The sequence below is a fragment of the Corapipo altera genome, unplaced genomic scaffold (assembly GCF_003945725.1).
Source record: "Corapipo altera isolate COAL_440 unplaced genomic scaffold, ASM394572v1 98, whole genome shotgun sequence".
Classification (NCBI taxonomy): Eukaryota; Metazoa; Chordata; class Aves; order Passeriformes; family Pipridae; genus Corapipo; species Corapipo altera.
The window spans coordinates 545084-558183 of NW_020884914.1; the positions used below are offsets into that span (position 1 = coordinate 545084).

Here is a 13100-nt window from a genome sequence, read left to right on the forward strand (position 1 = left end):
GCCCGCGCCGCCCCCGGCGCCGCGCGGAGCCCGCCGAGTGCCGGGCGGGCGGTGGCGCGTCCCGCCCGTGGCCGCACAGCGATGGGCGGCGGGAACCGCGGCGGGAACCGCGGCGGCGACCTGGCCGGAGCTGCGGGGAGCGGGGCTGCGCTGGGCAGGGTGCGGGCGAGCCGCGCCGCGGAGCCGGGGCACTTGGGGCGTGCGGAGGAGGAGGGAGCGGAGCTGGGGGCGGGCAGGGCCCCGCACTGGGGGCAGCCCCGGCGCGGGGAGTCGCGGGCAGGAATCGGCCAGGGCTGGTCCTCTGATTTCCCCTAGAAAGTGGTGAACGCCTTCGTGTACCGCAGGACCTGCCTCGGTGACCCTGATCGGCAGCACCGTCGCGGCGGGTTCTGGCAGCACCCGGGCTTCTGTCAGGGCCGGGGTGGCCGTGCCGAGTCATCCCCGCCCTTCCAGGGTGCTCCCGGGCTCTGGCCACTATCACTGGAGCTGATGCCGGGTTTCCTTCCCGCAGCTCTGTGTTGTCTGTGGATCCTGCAGGGGTTTTGCAGCTCAGTGACCCGAGCACCATCTGTTGATTTAACACCATGTAGGACCCAGTTATTGTACAGGGCTGATACTGCATAACTGAGTTTTAAAGCCAAACTGATGTGCCTGGGGAAGATGTCACTCTGCTGACATGGTGGGTTTGAAACCTTCCTGTGTGTGCTTTGATACAAAGTTTAAGAGAGTGTCAGATATCCTGACTTGTCATGGAACTCTTGTCATGGATCACTCTTCTTGATCACCCCTGAGTACGTGACTTGATTCGCTTGTTTACCCTGAGAGTGCTTTTTAGGGTTTAATGTGACTTTCTGCCAGTCTTGGACCTTTTAGGCCTAAAATTAGCGTTAAAAAGCAGCGCTGCTCAGGGTTTCTGTGCCGAGGAGCTGGTACACATAACTCATAACCCCTCCCTGCAGGCACCATGGTGCGCATGAACGTCCTGGCAGATGCTCTCAAGAGCATCAACAACGCAGAGAAGCGTGGGAAGCGCCAGGTCCTCATCCGGCCGTGCTCCAAGGTGATCGTCCGCTTCCTCACCGTGATGATGAAGCACGGTGAGTCCTGGCCCTGCTCACCCCTGGGGGCTGGGGGTGCTCTTGAGTAAAACTAAATCAAGTGTTATGTGACATAGTAAATGAGCTGTGTTGTTGCAGCTAACTGTTATACATATATTTAAGTATATATAGAGAGAGTAGCTAAGTGTTGCATGTTTGATTGTCTGCTCGTCTCTCCTGCAGGTTACATCGGTGAATTTGAGATAATTGATGACCACAGAGCTGGGAAGATTGTTGTCAACCTCACAGGCAGACTCAACAAGGTAGGGTTTGTCTTCCTGATTTCGGTTTTCTAGGGATGTGTTTAAATGACACTTTTGCTATTATTTTGACTTTATCTGCTCGGTTTCTGAAAGAATTGCTTGTAAAGAAGGTGATATTTGTTGAATCCATGTAAAGGAGAGCAGTATGGATATTACCAGTTAACAGGCTGGTTAATTTGTTGAGATTCATAATAGTATGGGTCATTAATTGCATTTCTTTTGAATTCTGAATGTGCAAGACACGTTTTCAGGGAAGTCTGCTTGCAAGTGCTGTGTATTTTCTCTTTCTTCAGAGGCTTTGTGGCTGCCTAGTGGTTCCTCAGTTTCTTTGATGTTTAAACTATCTGGAAGACTTGTCTTAAGCAATAGGAGCCAAGTTGTTTTCCAGTTGATGTTTGATGCCTGTAGATGTGGAGAAGACAAACCTTTCTCCTGCTGCCAGGGGGCTTTTCTTGAGTTGATGGAAAGTTGAATGTTATGTTATTTGGTGCTTGTTGAGTTCCTGGGACATTTGAGTCAGTCATGTGTGTTTTGAAAGTTTTTTAACTGCTTTTGTCTCAAAATACTGAGCTGTCTAGTTCTGTGGTCACTTGCTGTGCATCCTTGTTTCCAGTTATGCTCTTCAAGTGAGAGGTGGCTCTTCAGTAAAGAACTAAAAAAATTGTTTGGTCAAAACATGTTGGGGGTATCTCCATGATGAATACATATTGCAGCTGAAAATTGCTTGAGTGTACAAGGCAGAGAATTCTGACACTCCCAAATGACCAGTGTTATTTGTGTGTAATGATGTTTGAGTGTAGTGTTCCTCTAATTCTGCTGGGGTGCAGCTGGATATAAAGTATCTCTCAATCATTACAATAAGGGAACAGTTGTTTGGTTTAGAAAAGTGTGCACAGTGCAGGAAGGTGTGCTTCTGGTGTAGTCTTGGATAGTTATTGATGTACTTGGAGCCAGTGAGGTAACTGGAGGTGTTAGTGGTGGTCATGGTCAGTAATATAATTAACTTGAAAACTTCAGTAACTTCTGTGCATGTTAATTTCTTCCTGATTAAAATCTACATGTATTTTTTGCTAACAGTGTACGATGGTTAGAGGTAATCTATGGTTAGAGTAATCACAGGATTTTTGCTGATATTATAGTGTGCTTTTCTGTCTCCCAGGTCTGGGCACTACTTGGTTAGTGTAGCTTCAGCAGCAGTGCAGGTTTGTCTGTTGAGGAGGAGGGTATGAGGCTGAGGAAATAACTGCTGGGTAGTTACTGTGTGAGGGTCTCAGGTGGGAGGAGTTGCTGTTCATACTGCTGGTAAAGGAGTGTGTGTAACTGCACTTGTTAAACTCCTTCAACCACTGAATTGGGATTACAAATGTGCAAATCCAGTCTATAAAGTTCTTCAGTTTGTAATGGAATTCTCTTTTACAGTGTGGTGTAATCAGTCCCAGATTTGATGTTCAGCTGAAGGATTTGGAAAAGTGGCAGAACAATCTGCTGCCTTCACGTCAGTTTGGGTAAGTGTGAGGAAGAATTAAATGCTTGTGTGTAAAAATGTGGGGGTTTGTTACATGTGCAAACTGCCCGAGTTAGCCTCACCTGACACCTTTCCTCTGATCAGTGTGGAGGTAAATACCAGTCTAAAAATCCATCTTCCATATAAATGCTCTTTTTAACTAGTTTTAAAGGGGCACTGCTAAGCAAGGACCTGTTTCTGCTTGACTTTAGTAAATTCTTGTTTCGCCATTTCTACAGTTTACCAGAAAATAAGACTTTTGTCATACTTGTTTTAGTTTTATTAATGGCCATTTGTAAATGGGGAGGAGTCATGTAAATTCCCAGGTCAATGGAAGTAGGTTGTACTACTGAAATTCGAATGTCCTAATTTTGTGTGAACTGATCAGATATTAAGTGATGAAAGACTCATAGCCTCTGTTTAACAAACCTGCACAACGCAGAAAATCTTACTATTGTGCAGTATTTCCCAAAATAAACTGAGTCAAGAGCAGTAAATGCCAGTGCACCAGGATGGCAGAGCTAGAAGAGTCTCCAGGGCCTCAGCCAGTCTGGAAGGATTAACAGTTCCATGTAATTTCTGTTCTTAAAGCTCCAGCAGTAACTCCTTCAGCTGTCTCTGAATACCTCCCATGTGGGTTGTCATTGGGATTTTTAAGAGTATTTGTAGAGTGGTGAGACAAGATGTTCTCAGACACACAGCTGTGTGGGTGAGGGGTGCTGGCAGTCCAGGTGCTGGCACTGACAGTGACAGTGGCTGCTGCAGTTGTCAGTCAGATGCAGAGCCTCACCTGCCTCAGGCAGTGTTGGGCACCGAGGCAGAGCCCAAAGCTATGGAGCTGCCTGGCACCAAGGCAGCTCTGCCTGTGCTGGATAACAGCACCCCTGGAAGATGGAAGAGTGGACTTTGTCTGGAAACCTTTGAGGTGCTGCTGCTGCAGCAGCTGAATGGGCACTGCCCAGTGGGAATGCACAAGGAGACAGGCAAATATTCGGGGAACAGAAGGCTGTGGATGTCCTGTGTGTGCTGCAGGGCTGTGAGAGGAGCTGCCTTGTCACTGTCTGGTAACCTGATTTCGCTGTGTTAGGCCCATTCTTACAGGCACAGGTCTTGCTGTTGTAACAGAGAGATGCAGTTGGTGCTGTCAGCTCTGCACCAGCCTGGAACACAGTGATAGACTGAACATTTGTTCTCTCTTGGCAGGTACATTGTACTGACAACCTCAGCTGGCATCATGGACCATGAGGAGGCGAGGCGAAAACACACAGGAGGCAAAATCCTGGGGTTCTTTTTCTAAAACTTGTAAAAAAAGAGGATACTAATAAATTGTTCAAATGGACTCTGGTGTTTCCAGTCGGTATTTTAATGTTTTTGAACACTGCCTGTGACAGTGCTTGTAACAGACAGCTCTTCCAAAGTGCTCAAGTTCCAGCTTCACTTCAAATGGTGTTTGGGTTCCACACCATCCCCGGTCACAATTTTATTTCTGTTAATTATATAACATACTTTAAATACTTCCCACTGGACTGACAGTTTGGGATGACTGCACAGGAGAGCCTCAGCAGTGGAGCTGTGATGCTGAACTAATGCTAAAACCCAGCTGTCTTGCATGGGGTCACCTCACAGGTGTTCAGTACATGTGTGACTCTAGGCTTTCACCTCTTGACCTAATAATAGAAGATGCCTTGCCAGAAAGTATTTCCTGTTTATTGTTAAAAAACTTACAGTGTGGAATTGTGGAATAATTAAGATGGTCGAGGTTTGATTTTGGATCACAAACTTGTCCCACATCATATACTGTAAGGAGTAACTGAGGTAGAGAGGTGAATAATTTTTTTTCCTTCAAATTTTTACTTTGAAAGTCTTTTGAAACACACAGAATTTTGGGTAGGGTTGTTGCTGTGCAACTGCTTTACATGTTGCCACAAAGATGTAACTGTATGGGATTTCTTAAAATTTTTAGAGCAAGGAAATAAGGCTGAACCTATGGATAGTGAATATTGAGTATTGAATGAGTTGGTGTTTGTTTCAGGCATCTGATGCATGACAGCACATTGTACTTGATACAGAGAAATCAAATTATTTCAAGGCAGTACAGGGAGCAGGCGACAACTTCAGTTGTTAGAGGATGGGCAGCAAGCTGGGCTGATTGCATTGTCCTCTGACAGCTGCTGGAAATCCCTTGCCTTATTTTGCTTTGTTTGGAGTCTTATCAGGAAGGAGCCTATTGAACTGTAGCAAGCCTGTTCCAACACACTAAAACAGCTGTTCAGTTTGTGGTTCTGATACAAACACCTTTGGAAAAAGTTTTCTGGTTTGGTGATACATCCCAATGATTGGTATGTTGCTTGAGCTGGAAGTGTACCTTGAAGGTGATACTTTATCAAAGCTTTGGGATGGAAGGGACTGTCTTCAGGCACAAATTCTGAACTCTAACTAACCTGTCTCAGTTTAGTCTGTCAACTTTTTATGGAGAAAAGGTGACGCTGCTCAGCAAACAGGTCTTAACTCTGGACAGACAGCACAGTCTCACCTGATGTGGCTTTCCTCAGGAACATGAAATACCAGCAGGGCTCTGGAAGTGCTTGTGGGAAGTGGTGTGTGCCACCAGCATACTGACATGAGCTTGCCTGAGAAGAGCAGGGGAATAATAAAAAAGGCTGGTTTACCTGCTTTGTCTCAGTCATGTGATGGTTAATGTCACAAAGTATAGATTGGAGATGGCATCAAAACATTCAGTGGAATCAGTGTGGTTCTGTTTGACTGGAAACAAATCTGCTTAGCTGAAAATAAAGATCTGTACACTGAATTAGAGTAGTTACAAAGTGAAAAGAATCTGTTCTAACCCTTTTTTTGTTGTTGAATCAAGATATTTTGTTACAGGTGGTTTTTTCATATCCATAATGGAGATCATCCTGCAGTACCAGGCACTGGACACGCCCGAGATTTGGAACTTTTTGCTCAGAGTAATCCTGAAGATTGTATCAAGATTCCAGCATTCCTTTTTATAAAATCTTGACTTTCATCAAGTCTAGAATAGAACACGTTCCTGATAGCTGATGCAAGAAGGTCAGTGACACTTTAGGGCTTCCTTTAGATGAATTTGCTCTAACAAGTTCCCTGCTAGTTGGACATTTGTGTTTTAAACCAGTTTTATGCAGGACATACGCATAAGTTTTTCTGACCCAGCTTAGCTGTGTATGTCCTTTGCTACCACAGAGACTCCTGAGGTAACAGAATTTCTGATGTTCTCAGCTGACAGAGAAGTTGGGAATAGACTGTAAATGTATGTCACAAGCCAGGCCAACAAAACTGATAGAATTACTAAATTCTGATGTAGCAAGGGTGACTTGGAGGGAAAGATGCAGCAGCAGATACTCCTTTTCCACCATATATCTACGAGTGTAACTGCACATGGACTCACCACATGTGGAAGCTGATGCGGCTGATCCGAGTTCACGAGATGATCTCTGAGCTTGCACCTCACTGGTGAGAGCTTTACTCCTCAGCTGCTGGCTGAGATTCAAGGACTTAGGAAGGTGGGCTCGGGAGCTGACACATGGGATTATGACACGCCTTGCAACACGACAGCTTTAAATGGGTTTGCAGAAATTCTTGCTCTCGGACATGGTAAAATCTGAAAATGGTATTTTTTTTAAACCTCAGGGGTGTTTTGTGAGCTGAGGCATATGTATGCCTTGGGCAAGCTGTTTGTGGGTAAAAGCGTTTTGGTAAGAAAAGGGTTAATGGGGTGAAAGGGAAAGTGGTACAAAGCTGAAAGTGCAGCATGGGTTGCAACAGGCAATCAAGGCCAAGTGTTAGTTTAGAGAAGGTGTTTGGTACTTGTGGGGCAGAGGGAACATCAGTGATGAGGAGTCCCCTGTGGGACAGGGACAGCTGACCCTCATATGGGGACAACTGGAAAGGTGGGGGACTCTGAGGAAACCTCTGAGTTAACAAGCTTTGCTCCTGGTGCTGTCCTGGATACCCTGTGGTCCATCACTGAGTCTGGAGGTGATGGTGTCACCTCCATACCCTGCACACCAAAGCTGAGCAGCCCCTCGTTACCGTGTGGAGAGCAGGTGGTGGTGCTGCACTGCCTGCAGTCCCTTATGACCTGCTCAGCTGCTCCCAAGCAGGTGTGAGCATCAGCACGCAGTCACAGGTAGTAGAATGGGATCAGAACTTAATTTGAATTGTGAGAATTAGTAAACTGGAAGTAGTTGGGAGAGGCTGGTGACCCCCCTGCGAGTACAGCCCCATCTCACTTCTGCGGTCAGATGTGTGATCAGTATTACGGGAGGTCAGTTGCCATTGCTCCTTATGCCACAGGAGCAAGATAAAGCATGTTCAAATCGCCTGCCATGCATCCAGAGAAATACCTATTTATTGCTGCAATGGGAAGGTGTCAGCAGATGGCAGCATCCAACCTGGAATCGCTTGGAGACTTGAGTGTAATCGGTGTGAGAGGAGTTCGGGAGGGCTTTGGTTTGCTTCCCTGCTCCTTCTGCAGGATGAATATCCTGACTTCTGTGCTCCGGTCCACAAAGAGAATTTTTTGTGCCTTTGATGCACTTGAGCCTGATTTAAGGTAACATGAGAAGTGAGAATAACTATCTTCAAAATACAGCAACAGGGTAAGAAGCCTGGTGTGTGACAGTGGCTTCACCAGAAATGCACCTTTTCTCCCTCATCCCATGCTATTTAGCTAACTTGGATTTAAGATGAGTATATATTGTTCAGTGCTTTACTGCCAGTTAATGTAAATATCCGTCTCTCAGTAAATACTCAGATGGATTTAACCACAATTCAGTCCAGAGAACTATCCTAGTGGAGTCAAGGAGTTTCAGAAGCTGGTGGCATTCTCACTCAGGCCTCTGATGCCTTCTCTGCTCAAGTGCTGCAGTTTTATTCATGCAGTTCATGGGCTGTAATTTTCCTGATCCACTCTTGTGATGGAGTTGAGAACAGTGATGCTGTTGGTACCTTTGTGCTAGTGGGTGGCCATGGAATTTTGTTCTGGGATTAAAAGGGCACGATGCAAGTTCCAAGTCTAGTTTAGTTACAGTTTATTGAGGGTTTTATCTGCTGGTGCTGCACTTAATCATTGTGTATGCATGTCTGGTTTTGACAGGGTGCCTTAGCAGGCTATGTGACCCACTCCAAACTTTCTGACTGCCAAGGAGGTGCTTTTTTCACAGTTTGGTGCTAGTGTTGTGTGAGGGCCATGCAAATGGAGAACATTCCTGCTTACTCTATAATCCATTGCTATTATAAATTTATTGTTTACAACCAGGAGTTGATTTGTTTCATATTTCATTCGTTTGATTTATTGTTCCCACTCTCTAAACACGCCATACTACCTGTTCTACAGAAACCTGTTTTTCCAAAAGCTTGCAATTCCCTGCCTGTCAGCTCTAGATGTCTCTCTTGCGCTAATACAAGAAAATATGGAAAAGACAGGAGTAACAAAATATTTGTTGTGTGATCTTGGATAGAAACATGTATGTGCAACACTCCTCTGTGTTTTTAGCTCACCTCCAGAGCTAAATTAGGGTGGGATTTACCTCCTCTGTTGTGGTGAAGAAACATGGCATAACCATTCCTGTTGTCTTCTCCTAATGCAAGTTAATTGTGCTTTCAGTTGGACCAGGCTGTAAGGACAGAGCAAGGACTGCAACTGGGAACAGGAGGAGAAAAGTAGGTGACCAATGAGGTTAAGAGAAAAGCTGCTGCTGTAGCCCATCTCTGGGTACTTTCCCAGTCTCACTAGCTCCATGGATGGAGACTAATTGGTGTTTGGTCCACTGTTCCATGCCCTTTTAAAAAGCAAAGTCTGGGAACATCAGTGAGAACTTTAGGTTTTCAGTATCTTTACAAATCAGGCCTTTAACTGTAAAAATGAAAAAAAGGGGGAAAATGAAAGGATTTTTTTCCCCCTTTTCTCCCTACACCTCTGCAATTCACATGGATGCTTGTCTCCTCACTTGCAATAACATGCCCAGCTGTATTCTTGCATAACAGGATCCTCGACACATAATCCACAAGTCTGTGTGGGCTGGTAATTAGCCCTGGCCCTCGTTCAGTCCTTGGGATTCATTCCTTAGGGCAGCAACATTAGCCCCTCAGTTAAGCATCTGCACTCCTCAAGTCTGAAACCATTTTTACCTCGCTGGGGCAGGCTGTGGGTCTTGGGGCTGACTGCACACCTCGCTGTGTTTGTGCAGGGACCTGTGTTTGCTCTGTCAATGATGGGCAGGTGGATCTGTCCTTGGACAGAAGTCAAAGCCTTTCTTGTTTTCCATGACTGGTGGTGGATTTCTGACTCGGTTCTATTTTCAGTTTAATATGAAAAATAGTTCTAGTTCAGCCCAGGTAGGAGGACTTTAGTGTGAAGCCTTGCTTACTGTGTTTGTGTTTCGTCAGGTGAAAGATGAGCTGTGTGTTGTAGGACCACAAAATTCATCTGCCACCTACCAGGCAGGTGTTTGCTCTGGGAGGGAAGCAAAAATCAGGAGAGTATTTTTAGCTCTGAAATACTTTTCCTGAATGACATTCAGTCCTCGCCAGCCTTTGATGAGCAGAGAAATAATCCCTCAAGGGAGCAACCGAAGGTGCCTGGATCTGTGCTCAGCTGCTGGCAGCTCCTGGTGTGGCTGTGGGAGTGCTGGGACAGCTGCTGGCACTGCAGACAGCACCTAATGGCAGGCACTGGGTGAGACTGAAGAGCCCTGGAGTACAGGAATGTGTCTGATCTGGAACAAAAAGGACTCTGAGCCCATTATTCTGAGAGAGACCAGTCCCTCTGTGGAGCAGGACGAGGATCTGAAAGCCACATCAGGAGTCAGCTGTGTTCCCATGCCCAGGCTGGAGAACCCATCTGCAAATATGTGAATTACAAACCCAGTGCTGGTAGGTGGTGGCTCCAGAAATAGATGCAGTGATAGCACATAACGCTCCCTGATAGCTGAAATAAAAAGAATTAAACTGTACAAAAGTGTACTTTAATTGCTAACTCTCTCCTGTCTGCTTAAATCACTAGAAATAAAGGTCTCCTCTTTAGTGATGAGCAGTTCCAGGCAGAACAGGCGTGATGGGGGAAACATGTTTGGAATAAATACTGATGTGAATGACACTTATTAACTACAGTGTGGCATATTTATTTCTCTGTAGTTAGCATAATAGCACAGCTTGAAATGAGAAGGGTTCTTTCCTCGTGTCTGTGTGTGCGTGCATAAAAATAACAATGGGTTGTTGTGGGCAGAATGCAGATGATTCTCCTGTCCCTGCAATTAGCTCCAGAGTTTGGATGGTGTCAGTTGCTGTGGGAGGTGAGTGAGTGGCCCAAGCATGGTTGTGCTTTGAGAAAACCTTCCCTTCCTTGTGCCAGGCAGGAGACAAGTGAGACAGCAGCACGAGAGGGCCCAGCTGGCTCTTCTCCCCCATCTCTGTGCTTGACAGCTGCCTGTCCACAGTGGCTTTGCTCTCCTTTTGGGTGCTGCAGAGCTCCTGTGAAGGCAAAACACCCCTTGCCAATCCCCCCTGGGACTCCTGGCCACAGCCAACAGCCTTAACAGGAGCTGTGGCTGGAGTGGGAGGAGAGTGGAAACATTCTGATAATCTCACAGGAATTCAATCCCAGACATGAAGGTGATGGCATGAAAGCTTTATTGTCTCCTGAGGAGGTGGGTGGAGATAAGGGTGGCTGCTGGAATGTGCAGGTTACCTGCCCTTCTGCTGATGGGAACCTGCTCATCTTAGTCTTGTCTTGCTTTTCTGTGCCAGGTGCTTTCAGGTGCTCAGTGCCTGCACTCAGTGGTGCTGGGGCTCTGCAGGGAGGTGCTTGGTGCCTGCCCAGAGCCCGCTGGGTCGTGCTGGCTGTGCCAGGCTCTGCCCTGCCCCTTCTCCTTCCATAGGCTTTGGGATTTCTCACCCTTAGGGAGCGAGGGCCTGCAGTAATTTTAAAAGCATTGAGCAGTTCAGTGAGGGCAGCCAGTGTGGGAGAAGGGTCCCCTTGCAACAGCTTCCAGACAAATCTCTTGGCACTTGAGTGGTTCAGTAGGCATCATCTTTGAGTTGTTGCTTTGAAACAGCAATTTCTCATCTCTTCTGCTTACATTTTAATGTAAGAACATGTGGAAATGGACAAACTTGGACTTTTACTGTCCCACTTAAACTTTGAGTGAAGGTGTCTGGGGGCTTGCAGAGCTGCTTGGGGAAGGGATGACAACAGAGTGAACAGACAAAGGGACTATCAGAGCTCTCTTTCCTTAAGAAAAGTCATGAGGCGTTTCAAATGAGGAGCCAAGAGGTTCTCAGGTGGGCTGTGAATGCTGAGTACTGTCACAGGAGCCATCTCATGAGCCTTTTTGTTGAGGGGAATAATTAAACTGTGGCAAAAGTATTTACTTGCCAAGTATTTGCCTACCTTATTTGTACCATATTCTTCCATAGCTGAAACATAAGATGAAAAACCTGGGAGTAACAAACTTTCTGTTCTAAGTCTGCTTGATTGAGTGCTTGGTTCAGAAATACCATAAAAGTGCCAGGCCAGAGCTTGAAATATCTCATTACCAGGTGTCAGGCTGCTTATAACTTCCACTCTGGGATTGTTGAGGTTTTTTTTTTCTTGTTGGTCTTTTAATGAAAATGCCAAAGGGTGAAAAACTATTACAAAAAATAAAAAATGCTGCTTTGATTGAAAATAAAAACGCTGAGCCAGCAGCAGCTTTCAGTAGTGCTTGCTCCGTTGCATTGCCCTGACTATATATTATTTCACAAGCCTGTGGGATGTTGTACAGTCTGAGGGTCTGGTGTGGGCACAGACCTGCTGGCTCTTGGTGTGCTGGGAGGTATTGCAGAGCTGAGAGATGAGCAGGTAGTGAATGTCAACTGAGGGATCTGACAAGTTGTCAGGGAGGGCAAAACTCAGAAGCTGAGGTTACAGCACTGGTTTGGCTGAAGTCAGACAAGTGTTCTCTGCAAGGCATGGCCAGCACGGCCAGCTGAGGGTACAAGGACCTTGCTGGATCTTTTGTGGCTGCTGGTGACCTGTGACAATGTGGGGACACTATTTTGATGCTCTTGCCTTCTCTTACAGGGCTGTCTGCTCTCCTGTCTTTGGGTGCTGGCTCAGTGAGGGAGCAGATGGCACTGCCAGGCTCTGTGTAATGTGTGTGTAGGAGCAGCAAGGCCACTGTGGACCTGTGGAAGGGCACTGAGGAAGCAGCCAAGAACTGGTGGTCTGAAGCATGAGCAGGCAACAGCGGTGCTGGGAAGGAAATGTGGGGAAGGCTAACGCAGAGCACTGCTGGAGAGGCTGGGGAGGGCATATCTCCTCTGCCTGAAAGGGGGAGGAAGGTGCATCTCTGGAGACCTTAGTCATAGTTTGAGATTCATGTGGCCCCTCGATAAGCCGCCTGTCATGGAGGAGATGATGTTCCAGAAGGACAGTCTTGGCCAGGTCCAGCTTGTACCAACTTTGGGTGGCATCAGTGTCTTTAGTGCTGGACTTCAGCAGTGCTTCCCTGCTGCCTGGGCATCTACCAGTGGTTGGAAGATCTCCATTTCATGCTGGAGAAGGTGCTGGCAAGGATGGAGGTGTCACAGCTTGTATGCCAGCACTGGAACGTGCTGGCTGCTGGGAAGGCTGTGATCCCCGTGATCCCCTTGCTGTCAGTGAGCTGTGCCTGGGACATGCAGACAGAGGTGCCTGAAGACACTGAGATACCACTGGAGGAGGTCACAGTGCCCCAGAGTAGCCTGCATTTGTGAGGGGTTTCTCTGGTCCTCTCCAGAGGCTGCAGTCCCCTCCATATAGGAACACTGGCACCTTCCACAGCAGGCAAAAGGAAACTTGGAGACGTGGCAAACAATTTGCAACACTTAAAGCTGCACAAAAAGCATCTCGCATGGAAAATCAGACAGAGCAGGAAAAGCAGCATTTAGCACCAATATAATGCAGCTGAAATATCTTTCTTAGAGATAATCATCTCTGACTCCAGCAGTAAAAATAAAGGACAAAAACTGGAAGAAGCCAGAAAACACGGTCGTGGGAGTGAATCTTAGTGAAATGAAAATTAAAAACACAATGAAAAGCATAGAATTGCCTTAAGTAAAAACAGCCGCCTGCCTAGAACAACAACTGAGATTATATGGGAAGCACATGGGGGTGTGGGGAACTGGGCTGAGCGTGGGGCTGCAGCAGGGCTGGTGCCGTGCCAGTGCTCAGCTGTG

The 13100-nt window shown here is 46.7% G+C and overlaps 1 protein-coding gene across 1 annotated transcript; it reads left to right on the top strand.

Annotated features, from left to right (window-relative positions):
* Positions 1–921: 921 nt before the first annotated feature.
* On the top strand, positions 922–4204 carry RPS15A (ribosomal protein S15a). Its single transcript, XM_027655037.1, has 4 exons — positions 922–1097; positions 1281–1360; positions 2780–2865; positions 4068–4204. The coding sequence occupies exons 1-4, from the start codon at positions 965–967 to the stop codon at positions 4159–4161; spliced, it is 393 nt and encodes a 130-aa protein (XP_027510838.1). The 5' UTR covers positions 922–964; the 3' UTR covers positions 4162–4204.
* The last annotated feature ends 8896 nt before the right edge of the window (positions 4205–13100 follow it).

Excerpts from the sequence above, each read along its gene's own strand:
- RPS15A (XM_027655037.1), top strand. The coding sequence starts at position 965 with ATGGTGCGCATGAACGTCCTGGCAGATGCTCTCAAGAGCATCAACAAC. Across the intron at positions 1,361-2,779 it reads TCACAGGCAGACTCAACAAG|TGTGGTGTAATCAGTCCCAG; the intron begins GTAGGGTTTGTC and ends TCTCTTTTACAG. Across the intron at positions 2,866-4,067 it reads CTGCCTTCACGTCAGTTTGG|GTACATTGTACTGACAACCT; the intron begins GTAAGTGTGAGG and ends CTCTCTTGGCAG.